We start from the raw sequence: 23,984 nt of genomic DNA on the forward strand, positions 1-23,984 counted from the left end.
CAGCGACTTTAAAAAATAAAATAAAATAAAATAAAATTTTTAAGTCGCTGTTAGTAACAGCGACTTACTCCAAGAATAGGTTTGGATGTACGGACGTTTATTTTGAGAATTAAGTTTTCACGAAGCTTATTTTAAAATTAAATTGTTAAAACATCTTATTTTATTCAAATTTTCGTCAGTTTGATTGACCTTAGAAAGTTTGGGCCATTGTCATCCAATGTAATTCTCCAACCAACTTTAGAAATAATTGAGCTTAATTTTATAATAAATATTTATAAAATAAGCTTTGATTATTAGAATTAATTCTCAAAGCCTAAATAAATCGTTTTTATGGACAACGATTTAAACTTATATAGGTTGGACACTGAGTTTTAAGGGAAGTTATGGTTAAAGTCAAAGTCACTGCTACAAAGAACGAGTTTTCCTGTCAAGACTAGCTAAGAATTTGACCAGCCATGACCAAGCAAGGTCGTTGTTGTAGGCGACAACTTTCCCGGTCAAGATCTTAACCAACCTTGACCAGGCAAGGTCTTTTATTATTGGCAAGGACAATGCATTTTTTAAGTGTTTTTAACTTTTTTTGTTTTATTTTTCTACAACACCTTCTGAATACTTTCCTCCATTAAAATAATTAAATTCATATACCATTAATTCTTATCGACTTTCTCATCCACCATTTTAAGCATTCAACACATGCTTCATCCTAGCGTAAATAACTTATAAAATACAAAGTCATATACATAATCAATATATATATATATATATATATATATATATATATATATATATATATATATATATATATATATATATATATATATATATATGCTAGCTATAATTCAAGAATCTGTAACGGAAGTATCACCCTCATGAATGATATCTAGACTTGGATAAACTAAAAGAGTACACTCGCTATTTGAGAAATACTTAAGACTAAAGTTAAAAGGCTTGAACAAGCGACATATGGGATGTCTTAAGTGAGTTCAGGAGCCATCAGATATAAGTAGGGGTGTTTAATGGGTCGGGACTCTATTTTGAGCCCTTATCCGCCCTGTTTTTAGAAGGGCTTTGTAAGGGCTGGGCCAAAAACGGGTTCTACTATATTTAAAATGAAGCGGGCTATAAAAGAGCTCAATAAGGGTCGAAAATGGGCCTTTATAAATCGCATAATTAATGTATAATTTAAATATTATAAATGACAATGTTAATAAGTATTATTAATATTTTTCAATTTAATTATTATAAATCATAATTTATAATTTTTAGTAATGAAAATGGGCCGGACCGGGCTTTCAAAGCCCATATTAAATTTAAAGGGCCCTATCCAACCCGACTCATATTTACTTAAGCCCGACCTAACCCTTATAGGCCCATTGAACACCCCAAGATATAAACTAAGTGTCGCTGATGATTTTTAAGCATAAAAGAGTTTACAAGACTAACATGTCCGAAAAATACATGTTAATTAATGATGAGACAAACATTACATTTTTGAGGCGTTTTTCCAGAATGCTTCAAAAAGGATACATGCTTCAAAAAGCCTTTACTCTCCAAATTTGCAAGGAAAATGTCTTGTTAACTTTTTAAATTAAAGTTTAAGGCCAATAAATTTAAACAAAGAAAATGTAGCAATTACAAAATAAAAATAAATTAATAAATACTAAGCAAAATACAAGCAATAAGAGTTAGTCATTTATTAGAACTTTTTATAATATGTCACTTATTATTTTTCAATCAAATTATTGGTATTTATGATTTCAATCAAAATCTGTTTGATTACGCCAATATCACTTAAGAATAGTGTTTGTTGATTTTATTATTAATTTTTTTACGTATTTCATAACTAAAATATGGTTATCGATCTTATTTGTGAATTATGTGTTATATATGTTTTTGATCGTATTTTCTTCCATGGTAATCTTGTAAAATATGATCCATATTTTAATTTTTCATTATAGGGAGTTATTATCTTTTACTTATGTCAAATAAATCTTGATAGTAAAAAGCATTGTTATAAAAATCGTGATTCTAATCAATAATTCTATGATTTTACAATGGATCTAATAATCTTAATTGGAATAAAATTTCATAAATACAATTAGAGTATGATTTTAGTTACAATCCTACAATACGATCCGATCTAGGATAGCTAGTCTCATTTATTATGTTATTTTCACTTAACTTTTTCATATACATACTAACATACCATATGGTAGACATATTCCAAAATCATTATTCACAAAAATTAAGTTCATTATCGATAAAGAGATTCAAACTAATTATTGAATATGCTTTATTCTTGAAAATAAACTTAAAAAGAAATTTTATTATCAAATTAGAACTTTTTAAAATGAATAATTATAACTAGGTACTAAATATGTTGGCATATATACTAGGTCTATTGTAGGATCACACTATCCTATAATTCGATTATGTCTGATTCAATCCTACCCCTATTAACGATTTTAAGTATGATCAAGATTCTAGTAACTTTGGTTGAAAGTTAAGGTTGACATGCCTATTGATCAATGAATGAATGATTCTTCAGAGTTCCATTTGAAGTTTCGTAAACAAAGTAACACAATTTTGCACCCTTAAGCTTCACGTTTTTTGTGGGAGTTGTATTTTTTTGGAGTTCATCAACTAAAAATTGATCGATTTATACATAATTGATCATTTTAAAGTCTGAAATTGATCATCTTAAGGTCGATATTGATCACTGTAAAAAGTTTATAATTGATCTATTTAAGGTTTTATACTTTAAGTTGAAATTGATCACTTTAATATCAGGATGATCACTTTCAAATCAAAATTAAAATTTTTTATTTTTAATTTTAGAGTTTAGGCCAGCCTATTAATACCGTCTTATAGTGACATCGCTACTTACAAATTTTGCAAATTTAAAATACATATACGAGAGCAAATTATAATATTTTTAATAAGTCATCAACTATAATAACATTAAAGTTCTAAAGAACGTACAATATAAATCATCTAATGTTTAAGTTGACATAATATGGAGTATGCATTAGGCCTAATAACCTAAAGAGTTTTTAAGTTGACATAATATGGAGTATGCATTAGGCCTAATAACCTAAAGAGTTTTCTAGCCCTTCTCCAACCAAATAAAAACAAATAATTACGTCTGATTGTCGTTAAGTTTAAAACACACAAATATAAAAATAGGGACGATTTTGTAGGAGTTTTTTCCTTGTATTCCCCCTAATTATTTACCCAATTAAAAAGTAAAGCACTAATAATACAGGTTTTTCCTTTTTTTTTCCCTTCAACAAAAATAAAAATAACAACATAAATAAAAATAACAAGGTGTAACTAAAACTTGATAACATGTCCAACATCCCACATAAGTTATGCACACATCTTCTCTTCATAACTTTGCTTGTAGTTTTGTCACCTACAATAGTACATGGACAACTTTAATTTCACTCTTTTGTACTTAAACTTTACACATTTTGCCTCCTAAAATTATCCAAGGACAATATAAAACATCCTCATATATTAGAGTGCAAATCATTGAAGCATTATTCATTTAAAATGTTAAATTTCTCCTAAGTATAAATAAATAAACATGTCCTCTCATTTGAGATCGTCTAACTATAAGTGGATCTATATAATTAGCCAATTTCTGTATTTGTCATTTTAAAATTATAGAAAATAACTTTAGCACAATTAATGTACATGATGTAGCTTAATAGGGATCATCTCACCATAAGACAAACTCATTTAAGAATTTTTGATAAACAAATTAGTGAAGTGTATATATAGCTTACGTGGCATATCTGGCCTAACACCGCCAAGCTGATGTGGCAACAAGTGGCCGATCTTGCCAGAAAAGCATCATCTCCCCAGGGCGCTTCGCCACTTGGAATCCACCAACTTGAGCCCTCTTCAATAAGCAATCCGCCTGAAAATCGGCAAATTGACTAAACCCCATTGTCCGCATCCCCGCCGCCACAAACGCCTCCCTCCAAGTCGTTCTCCGCCCTGTCGTCACCCTCGCTGCCGCCTCTACTGCCGCAAAAATCCTTGGCCGCAACACGAACGTCTCGATTCTTTTTAAACAATCTCCGCCGCCGGTAAACCCACCAACGGCAGCCATCTCGATGGACTCCATAATCCCTGTGTAGAAATCCATCCCATTAAGAAAATTCTGTCCAAACGACACCGTTCCAACATCAATTCCAACCTCTTTATCAACCACCACAACACAACTAGGCGATATCCCACGAAGATCACCGAGAAATTTCGAGATCCCACTTCGAGAATTGTTCGAGAAACGGTTAAACACTCCAGGAGAAAGATGAACAGCTAATTTCTCTCCCTCGATAAATTTCACTGATTTGAAAGATAAGATCTCAAAAGTAGGAATTAAAACAAAATCAATATGAAAATTAAGATTTAAATCTTGAGCAAATTGAGTGAGATTCTCCTTAACAAGTCTACTCTCAATACCAAATTCTTCAGGAACAATCGCAGTGATTCGAAGCACCATGGCGGTGGCTAACTTTGCTTGATCGGAAGCTTTATCGACAAGCTCTCGCATAAACGACGCCCAGTGTCCACCAAATCCGATGTCGAAATCGATTATATGAATAAAAGGCGATCCATCGACAACTGCTTCGAGAATAGCTTGGTTCGCTGCGAAGGTAGAGAAGAGTGAAATTGGGGAAATTGCAGAGAAGGCTTTGTGGGCCCGGATAGTTTGAACAACCTCGAAGGAAGTAAGCCTAGGGGGTCGAGATGGAGTGGACCCCACTGGTGAAGAATTATTGGTGGTTATATTGTTTGTTACATGTTGCAGAGCTTCCTTGAAGAAGAAGGCAGCTCTTTGAAGGGGTTTTCCGACAGGAGATCTAAGCCGTTGATTGAGCCGTGCCAATATCACTTGAACTTGTTGTAGATCGTTCGATTCGAAGGCTTGAGTTGCACGTAAGAGATCATCGATAAAATCAAGCCCGAACCCAGTAAAGTTAGCCGACTGATGAGGATCAAATGGTCCAAAATTGGGGGTTAGGGTTTGATTGTAGGAAAAATCACAAAAGTTGGAGTAATCTGAGGGTAAGCTTAAAGAAGGTTGAGTGTGATCAAAGGGTTGTGATGATGGGAAATCAGGAAGAACATGATTGATGTGGGAATCACATGGACTGATTTGAGATAATAAATTAAGTTTAGAATTATTTGAATTTGAATCATCATTCAGCCCCAGTTCAGATAATATTGAATCCCAACCTTCCAAATTGTCCAGATCAACGGTCGACGTAGGGGGATGATGGGTGGTGTTGGTTGTGTCGGAGGACGGCGGGGTGACTGCTTTGGTGGTAGCAGCGGCGGCGGCAGGGCTAGGACTCCTTTGAAGGTCGAGAACCGAGGTGGGTTCGTAATTATTGTTAGTGGGTGAAGAATGAAAAGTGGTATTCAGAGAGGGATTAGTGGTAGAAACTGGTTTTCCGGTGGTGGTGTTGCAAGTTTGAGGGGTTGAAATGGGCACTTTCATTCCTAAATGAGCAAACTCCCACCAAAAAACCTTTTAGTTTGTGTAAGGTTTTGGTTGTATATAATGAGTTACTTGTAAATAAGTCTTTTTAAGTTAACTTGAGAGAAAAGGAGCTTAAAAAAGAAAGTGAGACGGTGGGTATTGGCTTTAGGAAAGAAGGTTTGCGTGCATGGGGTAAAAGGAAGAGTTTATAAGTGTATGCAATGGGGGATTATAATAAAGGTATTGACAATGGTCTAGGTCCCGCTATAAATTATAAATTACACTAGTATTGATACACAATTCTTAATTAATAACCGTGATTTATAAATCATCACAAAAAGATAAAAATAATAATATTAAAATATACAAAATCAAAAAAGATAAATTAAAACAACAAAACTCTCACCCTATCATATCTTACCACATAAGAACGATTTATTAACCTCACAAATAATCGTTATTTACTAAGACTTTCTCGGTATTAATTTACTTGATTATAGTTTTATAAATATTGAATGTCTTAAGTAAAAATTTAAAGCAAGGAAGAGCAAATGATCAGACTATAATTATATGAGAGGCCAAAATATATAAAATTTACTTGTAGCTAGTACTATAAATGGAAAAATTCGAAAATTTAGGAGGGTTGTGGCCTGACTTATGCACCCCTAATTCCGCTTATGCTCATTGCTCATAGTTATAATTTAGGGTCCGCCATTTAATTAAGTTTAAATTCAATCCTAATGTCATTATTAAGTGACTCTCACTTAGGGTGGAATTTGAAAGGGCTCAGTATGCGCAATTTTATTTTTGTTAATGGTAAAACTAAGAAAAAAATTATTTTAATTGATGTTTAATAGCAAACGTGATGTATAATATCATATAAATAAGAAGTACTTATGATTTAAGTCAAAATTTGCCATGGAGTGCATGTAAATGGTATGGTGGGGATGGACAAAGATGGTTGTGACTCACGTTGACATGCAATGCATGACTAATAGAAGGTAGGAAGGACCACAAAAATAATGGAAAAATGGAAAATTACATATACATAGTCGACATTTGTCAGAGATGTTAAAAAGCCTTTCTCTTTTTATCTCTTAAGAATTTGAGGCTTCAAAGCCAAGCCTTTTGGTATTGCGCTTTCTATTTGCTTTGCTTTCCTTGATTCTTCCTCCACTACCTTTGGCCTTTGCTTCTTACCTCCCTCTATTTCCATGGACTCCACTTTTTGGCTCATCTTCTCTTTCCACTCCCTTCTATTATTTCTTGCCTTTTGGATATTTTATGTTGGGTATGAATGGATGGGGATATGTTTAATTATGTTTTTGACTATTACTAACTCTCGTATGGAGTTCCATAAAACATTTTAATCTATTGATAATCATGGGAAATTTGAGATATAAATGTATCTTAGCAATCATATGTTCATATTTAAAGAAATAATGAAAAACCTATACATAATATTAGAAATAAGTTTATTATATGAAAAAACCAAATATTTAACTTGTATTGGAGGATAAATATTATGGTGAATAAGTAAGTTAAATCGTCTTTTGAAAATTTTCAATTTAACTTTGCAAACTTGTTTCCATATTAAATGATACTAATAGTATTTTAAATGTTAATTAAGTCAAAGTAATAAGTTTCAAGAAGTTAAAGATAGTTTGGTGGTTTGTGAGTGTTTTGAAATTCCAAGGAACTAGGGTTCAAATACTTGTTCAACCAAAATTATTGAATTATTTTTATAGTCATGAAAAAAAAATTAATTGGGACAATATTTTTCATAAACAGTAAATCTATTACCCAAAACTCAACTTCCAGCCTAAATACTTTTGCGTGACACTCATTAGCCTAAATATTTTTAAAAATAAGATCAAAAAAAGTTCAAGTGTATAGTTGGTCTTAACATAGAGGTACAATACTAGGGTTTATTTAATGCCTTGAAACCTAAGTAAGTTCTCTTGTCTCACAAGAGAAAATGATGTACTTATACAAGAATGATTGAACATTTAAATGTGGTTTGTTCTCGATGAATGCAACTCAAACAGAAGTTTTAGTTTACTAGTAGGATTTTTAGTTAGAATCACGATACTTGGGAAAGAAATGAAATGAAGTGATATTTATATCTCAACATTTGACATATAAGAGAATGATTTGTCCTTAGAGAAATGTCGTTAGCAATTCAAGGGTGGGTTTTCTTGTAGAGTTGGCTACAACTCCTTACGTGACAACCTACTATTTTTGCTTGCATAAAGGTGCATTAAATGCAAAGAGTGACTTTTCTCATTTTAGGGGCGACCTCTACGTATTCTCAAAAAAAGGTACATTTCAAACCAATTATTAAAATGGGGGAACAATATAGTTGTACTATTTTCTGCAACCCTTATTTAATACTTTTCCTCAGGAAGGTTTTAGAAGATCCTCACAGCTTATTAGTAAAAGATTTGGTTTTTGGGTTTTGTCTTGCAATTTTTTCAATTCATAATGACATTACTCCTAATACTATTGAATTTATCATTAATCCTACTGCACCTGTATGCATGAACACCTATTGAATATGATTTTCCTTTGTCTACTTTGCCCCCATATAGTTCTTTACCCATCCAATCTGTATCGAATAATAACAATGGTAACTACGCAATCCAATATATGTATATTACTAATATAAGGACTAGCATTGGGCATGGTAAATCTCTTAAAGCTCCCATCCTAAGGCGTTTTTTTTTTAAGATCTCTTTCTCTTCTTAAATTTCATCTTGCATAAGCTAGCTTTCACGGCCTATCGAGAGCTCCAAGATGTTTAGGATGATTAAGAGGGTTATTAAGATGAAAATACACAATTTTAGATTTGCACTGTAGATGTCTCAATTGGTTATAGGGACCATTGGAATGTCTACCAATGTTTTCAAGGGCTATGAAGAAGGAGAAGAAAGCGTTGGTGTAACGGGTTTTGGCTTGTGAATCGACGGCTATATCGGCTAACAAAGCTCTTCATGGACCTTTAAGAGTGTTGTTGGATACGTCAAAGATCCAAATTCTGATAATAAAAACCATAATGACTCGTGCTTTTTCTACATGATCGATCATTTGGGTCAACTGACACATGTCCTATATTGGCTGCAAATCTGATTAAGAACACGGCTATGGCTACCAACAGCGCCCCAATGACAATGAAGAAGCGATGATGGTCAAACCTAGACATGCAAAGATTTTAAATATAAGAATGATTGAACACTTAAATGTAGTTTGTTCTCAGTGAATGCAACTTAAAGAAAAGTTTTACTTCACTAGTAGGATTTTTAGTTTTACAATACCTAAAAGATAATGAAGTGATGTGTACCCAACAGGGTCCATGAAGATCTAATGGTACCCAGAGAATGGATCAATACAACATAGTACAACATATCATGTCGTTGCATCCACTAGTTGATCGAACCGGGGAAAAAACTCTTTGGGGCATGATTCATTTGGACTTGTAAAGGGCCAGGTCTTTTTGACTAGGACAACATTGACCAACCATTTCGAGTACATACATGGTTATTCTGTAAAGTTTTTGGTCTTTTGCTTGACAGATTTCATTCCTTCTAGCTTATTTCATAACACCCTGGCCCAACGGACCACTGGTGACTACTCATGGAGATTGTAGACTGGCCCTACAAACCAAAAAAAGTCTTTCCAGCGCACTTTGGCCTCACTCGTGTGCGCCGGGGAAAACTTCCAAGGAGGTCACCCATCCTAAGATTACTCTACACCAAGCACGCTTAACTGCGGAGTTCTGATGGGATCCGGTGCATTAGTACTAGTATAATCGCACCCCTCTCTGACTAGCCTCATCAGCTGCATCCTTTCTCCCATTCGGAATATCTATAAGTTTAACAACAGTCCGTTGGCACCCCTCTCTACCTCCTAGGAAGTTTTTCCCGACGCGCACGAGTAAGGCCAAAGTGCGTTGGATAGACTTTTTTTGGTCTATGGGGCCAGTCTACAGTCTCCATAAGTAGTCACTATTGGTCCCTTTGGCGGGGTGTTACAAAAGGTATCAAAGCAACCCTACGACCGTGGCTGATTGTGTGTTCAGTGCACCTAGCGGGGAAAAAGATCCTGAAACTACGGTCCAACGAGGACGTTGTATTCCTAAGTGGGGGTGAGTATGATACCCCAGATTTAGCTTTTAAAAAAAAGGATTGATAGACTACCCATATTAATAAGATGCATCTTCTTTTCATGGGAACCCATTTGCTAAGAACTCCACAATTAAGCGTGCTTGGTGGGGAGCAATCTTAGAATGGATGACCTCCTGGGAAGTTTTTCCGGGTACACACGAGTGAGGCAAAAGTGCGCTGAAAAGATTTGTGTTGGTTTGTGGGGTCAGTCTACAATCTCCATGGCTAGACACTACCGGTCCGAGGGGCCGAGTGTTACAAAGTGTTATATATTCAGCTTATGAGTAATTTTAGCAGGGTTAATAAATGATAAATTAACGATTGAGTATGCAAAGAGGTTTGCACTATGCTTTAGAAGTTGTACCAAATGGAGTCAAACTTTTAGATCTAGTTCTTTTCCTAATTTTCATAGTTATAAAGATGAAAAAAAAAACATTTTTGGATTTGCGTAGTGGTCGTCGCAAGCTTAGGTTTTGGTGAAAGGGAATATGACGGCTGTAAGAATCGACGAAGTATAGACTGGTGTTTTTCTAGAGCCATGAGGAAGTAGAAAAAAGCATTGGCATAACGGGTTTTTGATTATGAACCGACGACACATCCACTAACAAAGCTCTGCATGGACCTTGAAGAGTATTGTTGGATACGTCAAAGAGCCAAATCCTAACGAAAAAAATCGTGAAGGCTCGTGGTTTTGCTACGTGACCAGTTGGGTCAACCGACACATGTCCTATATCAGCTAAGAAACCGATTACGGCTATCGATGTTGCCCTAACAACAATGAAGTGACAATGACAGCCAAACCTAGACGTGCAACGGTCACTATAATAACCCACCGTTGGTTGAACGATCATTCTCGAGATTTGGCCACATAGCCAAATGTATGCGACCTAAATATGGGGATCCCCAAACGTTGGACTACCGTATCGACTGATAAAGCTCTGCATGGACCATGAAGAGTGTTTTTGGCTACGCCAAGGATCCAATATCTAGCGATGATAACAAAAATGGCTCGTGATTTTGCTATGTTACCATTTGGGTCAACAGACACATATCCTATATTGGATGCAAATCCAATTAAGTACACGACTATGGCTACCAACACCACCGTCCCCAGCAACAATGAAGGCCAAACTAAGACGTGCAAAAGTCACTGTAATAACACGTAGTTGGTGAAAAGATCATGCCCAACATGAGCCGCATAGTTAGATGTATACTACCATAGGTATGGGGAATCCCCAAAAGTCGGACATACGGGGTTAACAACGAAAGTTATAGCGCTCAACCAAATTGAACCTCAACCGTATTAGTCGTCGCAATCAAACCTGGCTTCTTAAGCGAGCTAGACTCAAGTACGTCTATTTGTTCCTTCTCTAATTGAAGAGAAGAACCAACTACTCTATTACCATCACCATTTTTCATATTTCTTCCTTCCATACAGTACACTATTTTTTTTTGTTGCTCTCTCTAAAAGTGTAGCATCCCCATAATTAGGTCCAATTTTAAAAAGAATGTTTAAGAAAAAATATAAACCAAAGCCTAATCATAGGAGCGTTACAAAATGGTATCAGAGTAACCCTGCGACCGTGGCTGATTGTGTGTTCAGTGCACCTAGCGAGGGAAAAATTTCTGAAACTACGGTCCAACGAGGACGTTGTATTCCTAAGTGGGGGTGAGTGTGATAACCAATGATTTAGCTAAAAAGGGATTGATAAACTACTCATATCAACAAGGTGCATCTTCTTTTTTATGGAACCCATTTGCTAAGAATTCCATAGTTAAGCGGGCTTGGTGGGGAGCAATCTTAGGATGAGTGACCTCTTGGGAAGTTTTCCTAGGTGCACACGAGTTAGGTAAAAGTGCACTAGAAGGACTTGTGTTGGTCTGTAGGGCCAGTTTACAGTCTTCATGAATAGTCACCGGCGGTTCAAGGGGTTGGGGTGCTACAAAAAGGCTCTCTTGAATACTTGTAGATAACATTATATGTTTGTTGTTTATAAGGAAAATATAAAGTATTGCATTTGATGGGTTGAACAAAACTATCTTAGGGTAGTTATCCATTGGTAACCTAAAGATTATTTATGTGGATATGGTAAAATATGAAATTCAAAGAGTTATAAATTTAATATTAACCCTAAAATAATATAATATGAATCACTATGTCACATAGTAGTTCCTGGTAAACTGCTATGTTAAATAGCGATTTATAGCATCATGCATGAAGCATTATATATATATATATATATATATATATATATATATATATATATATATATATATATATATATATATATATATATATATATATATATATATATATATAATATAGAGCGTGATTAACGAACTGCTATGTTATATAGTAGTTCATATATTTATATTTTTTAATCAATAAAGTAATATTTCAATACTATGTAACCACTATGTAAGTTGGCACTTTATTTTTCAGAACATGATGTATGTGTTATGTTGCATATTTGAAGAAAAAACATAAAAAAAAAAAAGAACAACATTGGATAGTAGGGTGGAAAGTATACAAAGTGAGAATTAAGTATTTACTAAGCATTATTTTGGAAAAAAACAATGTAACATTTAAATTATGATAAACCTGCTAATAGACATGATATAGAGGTCAAAAGTGTAGCAGTATTGTGAATTAGTACTACATGCATACTCAGAAACTTTCTTTAAGGCTAAAATTTCACTCGAAATAACTTGATCAATAACAATTCTGGAAGAACCTTTTGATATTCGGTCATAGATAGAAGCAATAAGGATATATATATTAGTGTTAATTTTTATAAAATATGTAATGTTATTCCTATTGTTATAAATTTTTCATTTTTCAAATATGTGTTTTCTTTTTTCTTTTTTTTTTGTTTTTATGACTTTAAACCATTCTCTTAAATGGTAATAGATAGATATAAATTTTGTGAGAATAAATGTTGATTACAGTAGAACAAAGATGATAAAAGTTTGTTAAATGGTTTTTCCTATTAATTTAAATTAATTATTTTTAATTTTATTCTCACAATTTAATATAAAAAAAAACAAACTTATCCTAAATTTATGGAAAATAATGGAAATTCTATGACAATAATGACCCAGCTAATGAGATAGTACTAATTTGAAGTATATACTCCTGCGAGGAATAATGTTAAGAAGTCTAAGGGTTGTAGCATTGCAGCCTTTCGTCCAAATACTTGTACTTCAATAATTCTTTCTAGGGAAAATTACTTATGAATTTTACAAGCAGTTACAGATCGAACCAGAAGTTCACAACCAAAACTTTTGACTGATGACATTATTTCAACTTCAATGCATATGTCCATATGTTTGATTAGTAAATATATGGTGACTTGACTTTTGTAACTCCAAACTTTGACCCCAAGACTAACAACTGTTTTGAGTTTCTTCGAAGTATACTTCACATTGAATCAAGTGAAAGCTTAAGCTGATAGTTAAAAAATTTTTGATTTTTTATTAGGTGCTTAAAATTGGGCATTTTATTCAAACAACTGGTCAAAGGGCTTTTAATCAAACATTTATTTCCAATGAAGTTGTACATGTTGGGCTAAAATTTTAATGACACTCACATGTGAGGAGAGTGTTAAAGTATTTATTATAGTCCAAACCCACATGAGAGTTGTCTCACATCGTAAAAAGAGAAAAAAGTATATCATTCATAAACTTAAGGAGTATGTAATACTTATTACCGCTAATTAATTTTAGTAGTAAATCTTTTTTAAACTTATAAGTATGTCAGCTATTTTCATTCCAACTTAAGTCGTAACAAGAGCCCATATGTGATATGATTATATGACTATTGCTATTTGCAAAAGCAATAATATATCCCATGCTTAATTATACAATTATACATCAACTTAAGCAGCTCCCTTTGTCCAAAATCCGAACCCTTGTGATCTATAATTGCTTAATTAGTTCAAACATATCACATGTGTCATGTGTGTTCTCTTTGTTTGCCTAGAAATATAAAAATTAGATCCCTACTAACAATAATATTATGGAGCTGAAAATAATGTTGTGTAACTAAAAAAGATAACTTGGAACATAAAACGGATGAAAACGTTTGGGTTCAAGTTTCGATTGAGTTTGACTTAATTTTTTTGGTATTTTCGGATCAAATTATTTTCTGATAACAAATGAAAATTTCTGAGTTATGACACCCTAATTTACAATTATGTTTTATATCTATTTCTTGTGGGATCAAATTTTAGTGTTCTAACTACTATGAATTCTATGTGATTTTATAGTTTGACCAAGTTTGTATGTGCTGACCAATTACATATTTCCCATGCTTTTTGAGAAAAATAAAATATATACTTCATGTTTTTTTACCTCCAAGTGATTTTTTCTTGAACTATCAATCCTCACTTACTTTCAAATTCTCATATGAAAAAATGTTAGACGAGATAGTAAAATTAATCTTATTTAAGTTGAAATGTTGACTCAAATCAAATTTAAAGTATTATCTGATTTTCTGGTAATTATATTTTCTTAATTCATAAAAAAAAATATTTAAATGAAACAAAAATAGTGTAACCGGATGATTTTATGTAGCAAAACCTACACATCACATTCTATAAATTTTTATTTAAATATTAGTATCAAAATAATTTTTGATTTCTAAGTTCCAACCCAACAAAATTTTAGGGGAACGAAACTAATAAGGAACTTGAAGTTGAATTGTACACCCAAATGCACAAGTCTCCAGCTCCGAATACATGACACTGTATAAAGTGAGTCCATCTCAAACACTTATTTTTACATGTGTATCAAATTAATTAAGTTTTTATTTTTAGAGTTACATATAATTCAATAGTAATAGATTTTAATAAAATGATTTGAGTCATGAGTCAGACAAGTTTAAGCATAAATTCTCTCATACAAGACGTGATATTTTTTTATAAATACTAATAAACTATATACTGTATATACATATGTTGGAACATTAACCAACAATTTAAATTTTTAGTTGAGGCCTAATAGATATTATGTACCTTTAAGTTGAAATGGTATTAGAAGTTCAGTTTTCAAATCTTATTCACCATACCAATCAGTGCCAATTAAAAGGGTATACTTCTAGCCTAACTCATGTGAAATAGCATAATAGATTATAAAATATTGTCAATGAATCAATTCAACTAAAAGTTTCATCTGATAGTTAAAACCTTAGAATATGTTATATACCTTAACACAACTCTTCGTACAAGAGTCAATTGAGATAAAAGTGTAAATGAATCATAATCTTTGCTCATACCCTGTCAAGGAACCAACTCAACCAAAAGCTTAAACTGATGGTTGAGGCTTAAAGATATGACACGTCCCCTCACACGAGAGCCCTTTGGACTAGAAGTGTGGATGAAATACAGGTCCTCCTCATACCTGATGTTAAATATCCCACTTTAAATGAGAAGTGATTGAGATTTGAACCCGTGACCTCTTGTCACGCTGGCTCTGATATCATATCAAAGAACCAACTCAACAAAAAGCTTAAGCTGATGGTTGAGGCCCCAAGATATGTTATATACTCTAACATACCCAGGGGCGGAGCAAAAATTAAAAAATTTTTTGAAGGTCTTGTGCAATTTCAAAAATTATGAGATTTTTCTAATAATTTTTTATCTTTAGACGCTAAATATATTAGTAATTGATATTGAGACCCCTAATTTTTCAGAGCCTTATACGATGGAATATATTGAACATGCTCAGAACTAAAAGTTTGAGCTATTAACTATGAGTATAATGTTATACACTCTGATGGCCTGTTTGGTAGATGGTAATAAACGGTGAAAATGGGGATGAAAAACTAGTGTAATTTTGGTTAAAAAATATCTTGGCTACCTTGATGGTCATACTTGTCCAACTTTAAGTATCTCATTTTATTCATAAAATTCATTCCAACGCATTACCATTGAAAGAGGTGGTATTAGAGGGTAATGAAAATTTGTAAACAAAAAAACTTTTTTTGTAATTAAAGTTTTATTATCGTGGAAATGATATGGAACTTTTGATGAAATTTTACACTATAAATCATCCTCATTACCATTATTTAATACCACTAATCAAACGAACCGTGAGTCCCTAACGTTATCACATACGAATTTCAAAGATTAGCTTAATGTTGTGTTGAATTGGTTTACTTAAGAGCAAGCAAGAAAACGATATTGGAGTATTAACTCCACGGGTTTCATAGACACAATTTGATCGAAAGATGTCGAATATTATGGCTTTGGAAGACATAAGTCCGTTCACATCACACGCAAAATCAGTCTTTTTCAATCGTGTAACGACAAAATAAGTCAAATGACATGGCTGGCAAATGTTCTACCTCAACTTTTTTTTCTTTTTATCTTTTACCCTACTCTATACTACACCATACAAAACAATTACTTGAACTCTTATTAAAATTGTGTTCATGGTATCATACCCAAAAGTGACTAGTAGACTCGTCTAAATGATTAAGTTTTGAGTTGAGTTATTTTTAATCGACTTAATTTTAAATTAGATGATTCTTTGAGTTGAATTTAAATGGATCTATTAAGTATAAAAAACATTCGAAAAATAGACTAAAATATATAATTTTCTATTTTTATAGAATTTATTTTAGTGTAATAAAGAATGATATATAAATTTAAGGATGAAATAAAGAAATAATGAGTAAACAAAGTTGATTAGAAACATAATGAGACATGACTAAAAATGATGACTGAGAACTAAAAAGCTAACATATTACAAAATGAGTAAAAACAGTCAGACTGAGGTTACAGTCAGTTTGATCGTTTGACATAGAAATTATGATATTCTTTAGTTGGATCACTTCTTCATTATAGGTTAAATTTTTTAGGTTCTATGATTATCCATTAATTTCCAATCAAATTTGGATCAATTTTGGTTTCAAATCAAAATTTGACAAAATTTGCTAGGTCTAGTGACCAAGTCTTCCATGGTAAAAGATACTCATTTTGTTCTTTTTTATCTTTCTAAAGTACCATTAGAAATGAGTAAAATAGTATAAAAACATAAAGATACTTTAGAAATTAAAGTAAAGTGTAATAATATCTTTAAATTTCTGTGCATGTAAACAAAGTTCACTATATAAAGTATAGTTAGGTAAAATTATCAATAATAAATAAAATATTACTCGATCAGCTAAATTTCAAACTGAGTCAAAATTTGGTAGGTCTACTTCCTTCGTAACATCAAGAACAGAATTGTAATATTATTCTTTAGCTAGAAATGTACCTGCTAAATCGAAACTTAAGAATTATTTCTTTGATTAGATTTAAGGATGATATATTGACAAACACCGGCCTTTTTCGCATATAAATGAATAAAATACCTCATCAATCATACAATCTAATAAAAGGCTGTAAAATTTTATATGACATTTTATAGAGATTTGACATATGAAATAATTCTTATCAAAGTTAACATCAACTTATTCCTCAATATATGAGTAGTATATCACAATTAGATATGTTATTTAAAATTTTCTTAGAATATTATATTTTTGAATTTAAAGGGTACATAAGATTTTCAATTAAAGTTTCTTTGTATATATATATATTTCCGTTTAAATTTTGATTTCTAAAATATTTCATCAACAAATAAAAGATACATGATAATCAAAATTTATTTTGAGAATGATAAAGAATTATTATCATATACCAAACACGCTGTTAAAGTATATAACATATCATAGAGCCTCAATCAAAAGCTTAAGCTGATGATTGAAACCCTAGAATATGTCATATGCTCCAACGTCCGTTCGCACGTGAACCCTTTGGGTTAGAACTGTCGATACAACATAGGCCCTCACTACAACATAATTTGCTTTCAGTGGGATATATTTAGCGATATTTAATTTAAATGTTGCTACTTCAAATTTCCAATAATACATATTGAAGATTTAGTGACATTTATTAGACCCTTTAGCAGCATAATAAAAAAATCACACTAAAGCTTTTTGCGACATAGGATTCAGTGACATTTCTCATGAATGCCACTATAGACTATAGTATAAATTACATATGCCACTAAAAACCAAATAAAGTGTAGCTAAATCACTTTTTTAACACCCCAATATTTTGGAATAAAACTTATGTTATTTAATTTAATCCCAATTCATATTTGATATTATATAAATAATAAAAATAATTTAAATAGTTTCCTTAGCGATTATTCTTAAAATAATCGTGGAATAGCACGCTTGAATTTTCGAGTTAGGAGATGCGTTAGTGATTGAGCTATGTAGAGTTGAAACTTGGAATATGGAATGAATATTTTGTTGAAACGGGTTTATATTTTGGACGTCGGTCCTAAATTAATATTTTAGGCAGTCTATAATTCAAACGGAACTTTGCCGAAATTTCATTAGAATTATTATACAATATAATATAGTTTACTTACTCGAAATTCAGGGGTGTTAAACTTTATATTGGAACTTAAAATAAAAACCAATAAATATTACACTAAAAATAAAAATCAATGGCATTTTTTTAATGTCACTAAATCTAATGTCGCTAAAAGTTAAATTTATTGTAGTGCCTGTACATACGTGGCGTTAAATATTTCATTTTGAATGTGGGGTGGTTGAAATTCAATTCTGTGACCTTTAATTATCATGCTACGCTCTAAGAATATGACATAGAACTAACTCAACTAAAAACTTAAGCTAATGGTTGAATTGATTTTTGTAAGATACATACATAATAATATAATATAGGCACCGAGGAAAATAGAAGAAGAAAAGCATAAGTATATTGTTGGAATATGCAGCATCGATCATATTCATATCAAAATTATAAGTTTTAGAAAAGATGAATCGTAACTTATTTTTCTATCATTATTAATTATTGTTATGAATTATGTGACTTGAATGCATATTTGATGAGTGCATTTATGTATGACTTTTGGGTTTGGAATTCAATAGGTGTGATAATGTGGGAGATTAAGTTGTTAACTTAATGATTGTAGTGTTTAAGTGTGATTTATTGTGGAAGAGTATTCATGAGAATTATTGGTGTTAATGATGATTAATGAAGAAATGCAAAGGGCTTTGATAGATGCTTGCTCGAACAGAATTCTGGCAGAGGAAGCCTGATGGTCGCTCGACTGAGCGAGTTTTCTTGGTTGGTCGAGCGGTCAGACAGAATGCATCCAGAAGGTGTCTGTAGCTCGCTCGACCGAGCGAGCTCTCTGTTCCGGTTGAGCGGATCCTCTGATGTGCCTAGGATGCTGTTTTTCGACCTTTCAAATTCTTGAAGCTGTTACATATCATTCATTATTAAATATTAATCTTATATTCAGTGAGCAATTGACATTAATGTACTTAGTACTATATATAGAGCTCTTATACTCACTCAAAATAACATCAAACACAACCCCTAAGCCAAACACATAGCCTTTTGCTTTTATCTCCTACACAATTGTAATACTTCATTTGTAAGAGTATTTTATACTCCATTGATATAATATAAACAGATTCTACACACGACGGAGGACGTAGCCATCATTGGATGAACCTCCTTAAATCTTTGTGTCTCTTTGCTTAGTTTACATTATCAAACATCGTTTTGTTCATTGTTGTTTGTATCGTTCATCTAAGTTCTTAACATCGTAAGACAAATATTTCAATTATTAATACTATTACACAACATATAATATTTGTATTGAGATGGAAATCACCTAATTTACTAGCAAATACCTACAAATGATAGAAAAAAGGTAAATATTTACCTTATTGTCTCAAGAAATTAAATTAGCAAAGGAATCTCCAAAACTAATACTCTCGTCTTATTCAATTTCACCTATTTTCTATATTGAATTGTTTACTCACTTTGTATTATTTCTTTATTTGAAAACAAAACCTCCCACATTCTAATTTTAATCTCATTAGCACACTACTACTCTTTAATATCTTCCCAACAATATAAGCTTTCTCTTCATTTATTACAGAACTCCCACCTTCCCGTCAAAGCTACATTGTACAATGCATTGAATTTAGGGGTCATAATACATTTTTAAATTTAATAATTCGATCCTACAAGATAGTCTCAATCATAAAAAAAATATCTTATAATATATTTCACTTATATATAAAAATATATAAAATTATTATAATAATATGACTATAAAATTAAGGTTTATCTTGATTTGTGGTTTTAGTAATTATCGAAAGTATTACTTTTAATAACTTAATAGATGAAGTCAAAAAAACTTTGATTTACACATTAAATATTTTTTAAAATTAACAAATATAATTGAAAATAAGTTATCTAAAGCATATTAATACATTTTGTAGGTTCATACGATCCTACGATTCTAGGTAGAATTCCGAATCTAACAACCTTATGTTGGGTAATAGTCCCCACATGATTCCTACTAATTTTATCTAAACATTTTTTAATAGCTATAGTCATTAGATTTTTTCCACTAACTTTATTTAATTATTTTTTTATACTTAAAGTTCTCACTTTCTCTAATTAAATTTATTATACAATCAAATAATATATTTGTTATTTAAAGATCTAATTTTTCTAAATCATTGTAAACATTAGTTGTTAACAATTAAACAAGAAAACTGAGTGTGGGACCCAATGAAGCTTTTTGCATGATATGATTATACGTACATGATACATGATACATGTCATTAAAATTCATGCATCATGTGGCATGCACCATGGGGCATGAGCACAACTGCAAGCATGATTAGCATTTAGCAAGCGGCAGAGCGTAGTAGCAAATGTTAGGGTGTATTAGGAGTAATGCTTCTGGAGGCAACTAGACGAAAAACAGAATATGTTCCTTTAGCCTAACACAAGATCGTGTATCATCCATTAACCAATCTGCGCCTTTTTTTTTTCTTCTTCTTTTTTACGTATCTTCATGCATCCATCCAATATCTCCTTCTCCTTTCATGATTAGATCTTTAACCAAAAAAGCTTACAAACTGAAACTGTATTCTATTTTTAACGGGCAACTGTTTCATTTCTTTTTATTTCATTAACCAAATCAAATCAATCAACCATGTACAAAGTTTTGTGTATGCTAAGCTAATAGCTACCAATGTGTTTTATCAATGGATACTTTTGCATTGGAATTACTTATCCCTCTATTAAACCCGCTTCTTAATATTTTCATGTTTTTTGTTGTGTCGCTTTTTTTAATGAAATTACAAATTGCCTTTAAATTTATTTATAATTATAAAATAAAAAATTATTATTATTCAAACTAAAATTATTAATAATAATTAAATCAAAAAATAACTACTATTATTAATTGAATAAAAACAAGAAAAAAATCATCAAAAAATCAAAAAATAGACCCAGTCGCACGTTTGTGCGACTCGGCCTAGGCCTAGTGGCACGTTTTGTGTGACTGTGTCCATTTTTCGATTTTTTTACTAATATTTATTTATTAATTCATTCATTTAAAATTTAATTTTTATTTAATTCATTTTTAAATTAATTAATATTTATTTTAAAAATTCTATTATTATTAATAATTCTTTTTTTTGTCAAACTATTTTTCTATTAAACGCAAAACGAAAAACATTTACAAACAGGATGAACCCAGAAATCCAGAGGTCTCCTTGTAGCTTGCATCGGTATGAAAGGTGAGTCCACCTTCTAGGAAGGGTTTCTCGCCTTCACTCTTCATGCGCAAAAGAGACACCGAGAATTCTAAAAAAATAGTGCCATGCATGGCATTACATCATAAGAAGAAATAACTATGTGCTAGTCTTAAAGCAAATAAAAGAAGAAGTAAAAATTCATAGGTACCAATACAAAAAAACCAACTCAATTAGTTACTCTCTGGATGGTCAGTAAGATAATCATGTGGGAAAACCCTGAGCTTTTGGCAGATTTAAACATAGTCAAGTCCATTGCGATACTTGGATTAGCAGTCTAGACCATTCACTAGGTTAGGAGGATTCTCCACCATGTTGTGGTGGATTGGTTCATCGGCTAGGTGCTAAATCTGGTCTTGGACTCAAATTGGACGGATTCAACTACTGTCCCAAGTGTTCAGACTTTTTGGTGTCATACCGCTTCATTTCTCACAGTCCAGATGGTGTAGACTAGGTTGTAAAAAGTTTCCCTTATAAGTTTCAGCTTTGTTTTGGGCATTTTGCGTTTTCGATATAGATCTTTCAGAGTTTTCACTCCCCATGTTATACCTAGCCACTTGCTACCACATATGGGGCATGTCAGTTTTCACTTCCCATGTGTCATTAATAATTTTTAGTTTAATAATAATCATTTTTATATTTTATTATTATTCAGCTAATATTTATTCTTAAAATTTAATTAATATTTTTACTTTATGTGCCACTCCCTTATTTTTTAATTTAATTATTATTATTTTAGAGGAAAGTTAATATTCATTATTTAATTAATATATATTACTTTAATTTTATTATTATTATTAATTTTTAGTTGAGTAATAATATTTTATTTTATTTTATTTTTATTATGTGTAATCTTATTTTTCTAATTAAAGATTATTGTTATTAAGTTATTAAACTAAAAATTATAAATAATAAATAAATTTCAAAAATAAATATTAAATAAATTTAAAAACTAATTGAATAAAAACTATTTTTAATAATTAAATTAAAGAAATATATAATAATCAGAAAATAGACTCAGTCGCACGTTTTGTCATGGTCATATTATTTTAATGTTTATAGTCCTCACTCCTCATATGTTTTCTAGTAAATTTAACATCATCTTTTAACTATTGACCAGTTCCTCATATTTTTCTTGCTAATTTTATATTACTATTTCTTAAATGTTTATGGTCCTTATATTTTCTCTAGTATATATATCTTATTGAGGAATCTTCCACTATCCTAAGATCAAAGGTACGTTTAAGTCTCAAGAATAGTTTACACAACACCCAAAATAGAATTATATGCAACACAAATACACAATCAAGAAACTCTAATCTAAACAATGAAATAGCAAACAAACCAAACAAAATAATTTACGTGGCTCACCCCTATTGGGTTATGTCTATGGTCTAGCCTAAATGTCTTTATTCCCTTTAAAAACCTCTAATGGAGTTACAAAGATGATGATCACAATTGAGAGAAATAGAGAATAAAGAGACAAGAGAGAATTATGTAGTGTAGAGAGAGGGGGTTAAAAAGCATTAGCCACTAATCTATGTAATTAGGCCTATTTATGGGTCCTAATTACTTACATACATGAACCTAGAAAAGAAAAGTCGAGAAGAAAAGAAACAAAACACAAAACAACTAGGTAAACCCGACTTGGCTTTCCCTTGGCCACGGAAAAAGTCGAATCGACTTTTGCTTCTGTCCCTAAATGACTTTTATTCCTTTAGAGCCTTTTCACCTTATTCCAAATATACCCCCTTTTCACCTCTTCTGTATATATATATACTAAGTAAGCATAAATTAAAGACCAATTTCACACCCTTAATCATAATACTTTATTATCTCATGATTCTATTTTTTTAATATATATATATATATATATGGTCGCATTCAGGTGCAAACCACGGTTCTATGCGAACCGTGAGAACCAAAAAAATATGTAACCTTTTTACAGAAAATGTGCTACTTTTGCATAAAAACTGTGTTACTTTTGTATTTAAAAAAAATTTGATACTTTTTACCAAAAAAACAATAACTGTCAAAAAAAAATACAAATCCAAAGTAACACGTTTTTCTGAAAAAAGTAACACCTTTTTATGGTTCTCACGGTTCTCATATAAGGATGGTTTTCACTTGAACTTCTCCCTATATATATATATATATATATATATATATATATATATATATATATATATATATATATATATATATATATATATATATATATATTGGGTATTCTAATTGGCAACATCAAACGGAAAAGAAAGGGAATGAGTCATTGTTTGGTATACTTAACTGTCAAAAAAAATTTACCCATTTACCCCAAATAAAAAAGTACAAATTAAACATGAATTAAGTATTTCATTGCATATATCTTGGAATAATACGTTAATAAAATCATGGCTACATTAAAGCAAAAGTCTAAAATAAAAATAATAACAAAAGTCTACAACTAATAAATCAAATCATTGTTCTTATTTTATCACATGTCTATATATATATAAAATGACCCAATAGTAAATTAAAAAAGGAGATGAATTTGTATTGCGTGAACGCTTCTTAATTATAATATAGTTTTGGGACCCAACGACATATTTTAGTTTTAGATTTAGATGTTAATCTTTATTCTACTTAGTAAAGTGAATGATCATTGAGTTGTATTTTCAACTTTTAAAACACA

At 31.4% G+C, this 23,984-nt stretch overlaps 1 protein-coding gene and 2 pseudogenes across 1 annotated transcript; all 3 read right to left on the bottom strand.

Annotated features, from left to right (window-relative positions):
• Positions 1-2,912: 2,912 nt before the first annotated feature.
• Positions 2,913-5,705, bottom strand: LOC130807393 (scarecrow-like protein 15). The gene is made up of 2 exons (XM_057672584.1): positions 3,792-5,705; positions 2,913-3,415 (listed from the first exon to the last, which is right to left on the bottom strand). The coding sequence occupies exon 1, from the start codon at positions 5,513-5,515 to the stop codon at positions 3,806-3,808; it is 1,710 nt and encodes a 569-aa protein (XP_057528567.1). The 5' UTR covers positions 5,516-5,705; the 3' UTR covers positions 2,913-3,415; positions 3,792-3,805.
• A 2,214-nt stretch (positions 5,706-7,919) lies between these two features.
• LOC130808509 (sucrose transport protein-like) lies at positions 7,920-11,094 on the bottom strand (annotated as a pseudogene).
• Positions 9,194-9,313, bottom strand: LOC130809519 (5S ribosomal RNA; annotated as a pseudogene).
• Positions 11,095-23,984: the final 12,890 nt, after the last annotated feature.

Source organism: Amaranthus tricolor, chromosome 3 (assembly GCF_026212465.1).
Source record: "Amaranthus tricolor cultivar Red isolate AtriRed21 chromosome 3, ASM2621246v1, whole genome shotgun sequence".
Lineage (NCBI taxonomy): Eukaryota > Viridiplantae > Streptophyta > Magnoliopsida > Caryophyllales > Amaranthaceae > Amaranthus > Amaranthus tricolor.